The sequence below is a fragment of the Galeopterus variegatus genome, unplaced genomic scaffold (assembly GCF_000696425.1).
Source record: "Galeopterus variegatus unplaced genomic scaffold, G_variegatus-3.0.2 Scaffold3493, whole genome shotgun sequence".
NCBI lineage: Eukaryota > Metazoa > Chordata > Mammalia > Dermoptera > Cynocephalidae > Galeopterus > Galeopterus variegatus.
In genome coordinates, this window is record NW_007729604.1 from 43053 (window position 1) to 49821 (window position 6769).

General features: G+C 40.3%; 1 protein-coding gene across 1 annotated transcript in view; it reads right to left on the reverse strand.

The window, feature by feature from the left end:
• Positions 1-6769, reverse strand: part of LOC103600875 (podoplanin-like) — a 29656-nt gene that overhangs the window by 6122 nt on the left and 16765 nt on the right. Inside the window, 2 exon segments of the mRNA XM_008585206.1 lie at positions 864-978; positions 3929-4065. Coding sequence (XP_008583428.1) covers positions 864-978; positions 3929-4065 — 252 coding nt within the window.

Sequence of the window (6769 nt, forward strand, 5' to 3'; positions counted from 1 at the left end):
ATAAAGAATAATTTTCTAGGTCTTCAGATGTGCAACTGATTTGGAGAACCACTAGTTTAGGGCGATCTTTAATTTACTTTCATTTTTGAAATGGAAACATAAGATCTATCTAGATAAAATGGTTTATATAAAATTCCTCACATTGGCAAGTAGTCCTTTTCTCTGCCACACCATCTACTATGAAATAAGGCATATTTTTAAAAAATTTAAACTGAATTTCTTTTAAGAAATATCCAGAAATAAGAAGTGATTTCTTTCCACTGCTAAATTGACAATGACCTTTTCTTGTTCTCACCAATTATGGTCTAAATCTTATGATCATGGCAAAGACCCAAAGGCTTCCTCCAAAATCTCTCTCCCAAATGTTCCATTCATACTGCTATAGATGTCAACTGTGAATCATGACAACAACCAAAAATCCTGGTAAGACTGGTTCAGAATAGATTCTTGCTCCAGGTGTACAGACATAATCTCAATGTAAAATGGTAAATATTAGTATAGAATCTGTTTACGTAGGTCGGTTGAGTTTTGTACTTTTGGGTGTCAACACAAAGTTCTTAATGTGACACTTTATCATCTTAAGTTTACCAACACAACATCAGTAGCCCCTTAACTCTTCCTTGTGGGGGCATTATCACTAGTTATCCTTAGGTAGAGAGATATGTTCAGCAATCCAATAAATCAAATTTGATTTAGCAACTAAATAAATGGAATTCTGAACCTACCACATAAAGCTCGGTTCAGAATTCACTCTTGCATTCCAGTATGTTCCCTATTGATTACTGTATTTGTTTATGAACTTTTGTAATGCACTGATTATGCAAAAGCAGATCAACCCCTATTGGAGTGACTGGTTTTCTTACCCATGGAACGACTAGTTGCCACATTTGGGGTGGTGGTGCTCTGGCTTTCTTCTTGGGCATAGACTGTGCTTTCTGGGGTTAGCAGATCCTTGAACCTCTTTGCACTTGTTGGCACCTATTAGAGATGTAAATGAGGGAATAGAAAATAAAGTCTCATGTTTTCAAAATATATACTCTGCTTTATAGCAGAAAAAGACTTAAAGTGGAATAAATATATGAAATATATAATGACATAAATTGAAAGTGGAAACAAACCAAAAGAAGCAATAAGGGTGGGAACAGGAATAAAACCAAGTCTACTCTAGAAATTAATGCCAAATGTTTAGCATGCTAACTCCCTGGGGGGGTGTTAATTCTTCCAAAAACACTGGGTCACTAGGCTTTAATTCTTTCTCTCCCTTGAGCTTGAATATGGACTCTTTCACTGTAACATCTGTTTGGCACATATTTGGTTATATCACCCTTTAATGCCATTCCTCCCCTAATTAGAGTGACAGCTAGCCTTCACTGAGAGCTTGCCATGTGTTCTCATTATTACCCCTTAAATGCATTCTCATTTACTCCACATACAACTGTATGAAGTAGATACTATTATTAGTCCTGTTGTATGAGCAAGGCTTAGGGAGATTAGATAACATGCCCAAACTCACAGCCAATAAGCAACAGAGCAGGACTTGGAAGTGGTTCTGTTGGCTTCAAAGTTCATACCAACAAATATGCATTCAATAAATATGCTGGTGAGTGCAGGCAGCAAAAGCAAAAGTAGGCAAATGGGACTACGTCAAACTTAAAAACGTTTGTGCATCAAAGGACACAGTCAACGGAGTGAAAAGGCAACCTATGGAACTGGAGAAAATATTTGCAAATCACACATCCAATAAGGGCATAAAGAACTTCTACAACTCAACAATAATAACAAAAAATATCAAATGACCAAATTAAAAAATGGGCAAAGGACCTGATAGACATTTCTCCAAAGATGGCATAAAAACAGCCAAGCATAGGAAAAGATGCCCAACATCACTAATAAGAGAAATGCAAATCAAAACCACATGAGATACCACCTCACGTCCATTAGGATGGCTACAATTTTTAAAAAAGCCAGAAACTATCAAGTGTTGGTGAGGACATGCAGAAATTAGAACCCTCATGCACTGTTGGTGGGAATGTGAAGTGGTGTGGCCGCTGTGGAAAACAGTATGGTGCTTCCTCAAAAAGTTAAAAATAGCACTACCTTAGTTCTAGCAATCCCACATCTGGGTACATACCCAAAAGAATTGAAAGCAGGGTGTTGAAGAGATATTTGCATACCCTCAGCAGTAATTCCTCACAGTAGCATATATTCAAAATAGCCAAGAGGTGGAAGCAACCCAAGTGTCTATCAATGGATGAATGGATAAACACAATGTGGTGTATGCACACAATGGAATATTATACAGCTTTAAAAATAAAGGAAATTCTGACACTTGCAACAACATGGATGAACCTTAAGGACATTAGGCTAAGTGAAATAAGCCAGCCACAAAAAGACAAATACTATCTGATTCCACTTATATGACATTCCAGAGTAGTCAAATTCATAGAGACAGAAGGTAGAATGGTGGCTGCCAGGAGCTGGGGGAGGGGAAAAATGAGGAGTTATTGTTTAATGGGTACACAGTATCAGTTTTACAAGGTAAAAAGTTCTGGAGATCTATTTAACAGTGTGAATGTACTTAAGACTAATGAACTGTACACTCAAAAGCAGTTAAGATGGTAAATTTCATGTTACGTGTTTTTTTACACAACATCAACAACAAAATATGCTAATGAGTACCTACTATGGGCCCAGCATGGTTCTGAGCCCCGGGAATATGACATGAGTAATATAAATTCCCTGCCCTCTTGAAGCTTACATTCTGGGGCAGAGTGTTAAGGCACAAATATTTATCTTGTGAGCAAACACACAAGGTAATTTCAGATGCCTTTAAGTGCTTTGAAGAAAATATAAGCTAGACTAGACTAGACTAGTGGTTGGCAAACTTTTTCTCTAAAGGCCAAATGGTAAATATTTTCAGCTTTGCAGGCCATACAGTCCCTGTCATAACTACTCGACTCTGCTCTTACATTGCAACAGCCAGACGGTCTTCAACTGGATAGGCATTGCTGTGTTCCAATAAAACTTTATTTACAAAAACAGTTGGTGGGCCAAATCTAGTAGGTGGTTTGCTGACCTCAGGGTTAGAGAGTAACTCCTAGGGGGTGGGATTACTTTAGATAATGTGTCTTTGAGATAACACTGAACTTGAGGATCACGAGAAAAAGTCAGCCATGAAAAGATTTGGGGCATGTTCTAGGCAGAGAAAATAAAAGCCTAAGATGGAGCAAGTTTAGTGTGTTCAAAGGTCAGAAAGGCCAATATGGTGAACATAGAGACCGAGGGGACAGTGGTACAAGAAGTCAGAAAGACAGGCAGGCAGGAGCCTCTGTCCTGTTACCAATGACACTGTGAGCTCCTCAAGGGTCAAGGGTGTGGTTCAGGTACCTCTAAAATCCCTACCTCTTCCAGGCATCTTGTCTTGCCTGTAGCAGGTGCTAAAGACACATGGGAGTTAATCAAAGATTCATTAGGTTCAGCATGTGTCAGTGGAGATTCCACATATTATGTACCAGTGTGGTCTGTGCACTGGTTCTAGCCCACATTTATTGGCAGTCTATAGTGAGAATATATATTTAGAAACTTTTATACCAATGACATTGCCACAACATCCAAGAAGACTTTTATTGTATTGAAAACTGGGCTATAACAGATAGGAAATTTAATAACCTGGTTTCCTCACCAGTTTGAGAATCCTGGTCTATACACTCAAATCACTTGTGATCAGCACACCAGCTACCTGTTAACTAAATGAAATTAGGAAGTAGTTTTTGTGGGGAGCCATATAACTATTCCTTTGCTTGGTGACTCATGCTGATTTTATGTAATACATATTATATTTATTATATAATATATGTAAATATGTATTATATCCTAACATATGATGGCATGCCTAGAGAGCAAATCCCTCTCTTCCCAGGATACGCACCACAGCTGTCAGGCCAGCAGACTCATGGGGATTTTCATTAGGCCCTGGGGTCACCATGACATCTTCTACTCGTGGGGTTGCCACGTGGTCTTCTGCTCCTGTGGTCACAATGTCATCTTCTGGACGGGCTGTGCTGGCTGAGGAAAAAAGACTGAATCAGGGCTTAAGGTGGGAATAGTGTGGGCAGGCCTAACTGGCCAACTATGATCAGACTATTTTCTTTGTCTTTTCTTTTAGAGATTTGATTTGATTTTAGGTCATTTTTCTGGCTTACCACAGTGCCAGGAAGCAAACCGTTCTCCTTGCTTTTCCTTGGGCACCTACTACAGGCTGGCTGTCTCCATTGCAAAGCAAAGGAAGGTGGAAACATAGAAAAGTGAGACAGCCAGCCCTCCCTGGGACCCCACCACGGCGGCTGGGCAGTGGGATGCACGTCTTTCCTTTTCAATGAGAGGTCAGATTCTTCCTGGTGTACTTCATATGATGAATTACTGCATTCAGGTTAAAAAAAAGATCCTTCAGACCTGGAAAAATGCTAAATTAGAGTCACCTGGAAAGACTTCTAAACATACCTATTTCTAGGCTTCATCTCAAACCTTCTAAATCACAATGGCCAAAATCGGTGTCTCCACCTTTTTAAAAATCAAGCTCGCTCTCCATTTAATTTAGTGACAACCATCCACTTGGATGATTAGAACCATTGGCTCTGACCACAGACCTAATAGATCACATAGAGTTCAACCTCCTATTCTACAATTGAGGTTTCTGTCTACAGAAGAGGGTCAGTAACAGACTTAGGTGTACTGAGATCCCAATAGAACTCTTAGTACACCAAGAGCTAAACTAATGAGACCTCACTGCCCCAGCCCTGGCTTTTCTGCATTAACATTTGGATGAATGACTGAGTTCTGCCAATGAGAAAGGTTTCTGGTGGAGCAGGGGATGGAAGAGTAGGGTAGCAGGTTGAATTCCACGAAGGGGGCGAGAGCAGATAACAATGGTGGTCTCTTTGACCTCTGTTGCAGTGATCTGAACTAGTCATGACTGTGCCCAAGCATCATCTCTAAATTCACCAAGTAACCCTTTTTCTGAGTTAAAAATCTGACTCATTGGCCATGGGCTTCCTCCCCAGATTCTGAGCAGTGGTTCTGGAAATTCCATGACTACATACAGTTGCAAAATAAGTGAGCAGAAGCATCCCAGGAGCAACGGGGTGGGGGTGGGGGGGTGCCTGGAGACTTCTTTGTGTAATTAAAGAGCAGATGTTTGTATCTAAGCAGTGCTCAATTAGCAATCCGTTCTTTGCCTTAAGATACCTTATTTTTCCCTCTGCTCAGACAGCCCAGCCAAAGGCACAGCTAATAAATATTTGATCATAACTTCTTCGCTGATGCCTAGAGGAAGGAAGCCTCTAGTGTAAATTCGTTTGTTCTACGAGCCTTCTCTTTGCATCTAAAGTCTTAATCCAGTTGCTGATCGATGGGTGGCTTTGGAAGAGCTACTTAAGGATATGCATTTATTTTTTTATCTGTGGAGGGCTGAGGGGGAAGGCTTTCACCGGTTAGCAATAACTGAATACCTCAGTGCATGCAAATGTTTGCCTTCCCTAGTGGCCATTTGCCGGGGTAGGGGTTGGGGTCGTGATTGGCGCACCAGGATTTATGACTCTGTGGTGTAGGCAGATGTTTAATATATTTATCAAGCTCCAGGGGAAACATCCCTTTGCCAGGCTAGTAGTCCTCATCAAAAAACGAAGCACCCCATTTTCTTTCCTTCCTCCTCTGGTGTGAACTCAGTTCACAAATCATCCATTTTTAAATGTTTTCTGGAGCTGATCAGCAAAAACACTTGCTATAGGGAATCTCTAACTTAGCAAAACAACCCTTGCTTTAAAAAAAAAAAGTCAAGTACTGAATGAAGTTGGTTCAAATGCTTTCATAGAAAGCTCAGTTCATTGAAAGCCTAACTCGATGAAAATTCCTTCTGGTTCATTTCTACCCTTCGCCCACAGAGCCAAGTACTAAAATCGCCCTGAATAGACAAAGGGTGTTTTATGAATGACAGTCAGGATTAAGAGGCATGTCTTTTGTCTCATGGCCCTGGTATTCTTTTTGCTCCCTGGGAAAGTTGATATTTAACAAGAGATCCTCAATTGTCCCCCTTATTATTTTGACCTAAGGCTTCCCTGGGGTTCTTACTAGGCCAGCTGCCTTTTCCCTTCTCTCGTGAAATTCAAATCAAATTCACTCCCCAGTCCCTTTTCTCCTCCTAAGACATGTGTGTGCATGGGCACACACAAGCACACACCCATGCAGATGCACATACGTGCAAACACACAACTGCTTCTGTGAGTGCAGCATGGCGAACCTACTACAACCGTAAACCAGCAGTCACAGCCGGGCATGTCGGGTCGGTTCTGGCGTGGTGCATGCTCGGCCACACCCAGCCTCAGCCAGAGTGTGGGTCAGAATCAGTGGAAGTTTCCAAACACTATGACAACCCATCCATTTACTTTGGGATTTTTTTATTGTTATTATTCCTAGAAAAGCTAGTCCAAAGTCTACACTGACTGTGAGAAACTGATTTGATAAATCAATTTCACCTTAAGGTTCTGAATTTTGAAAACAAATAAGAATTTAAACAATGCTTCTTTGTATCAAGGTGCTAATTATGAATGATTTTCATCTTTGCATTAAAGTCTAGTATCACTAAAGAAATTATTCTAGTGTACGCACATTTCTGGGACGGCATTTCTTTAAAAATATTTTGGAATTTATTTTTTGTGGCTGGCAGGTGCAGGGATCTGAAATATATATAATACATACATATATATATATATAT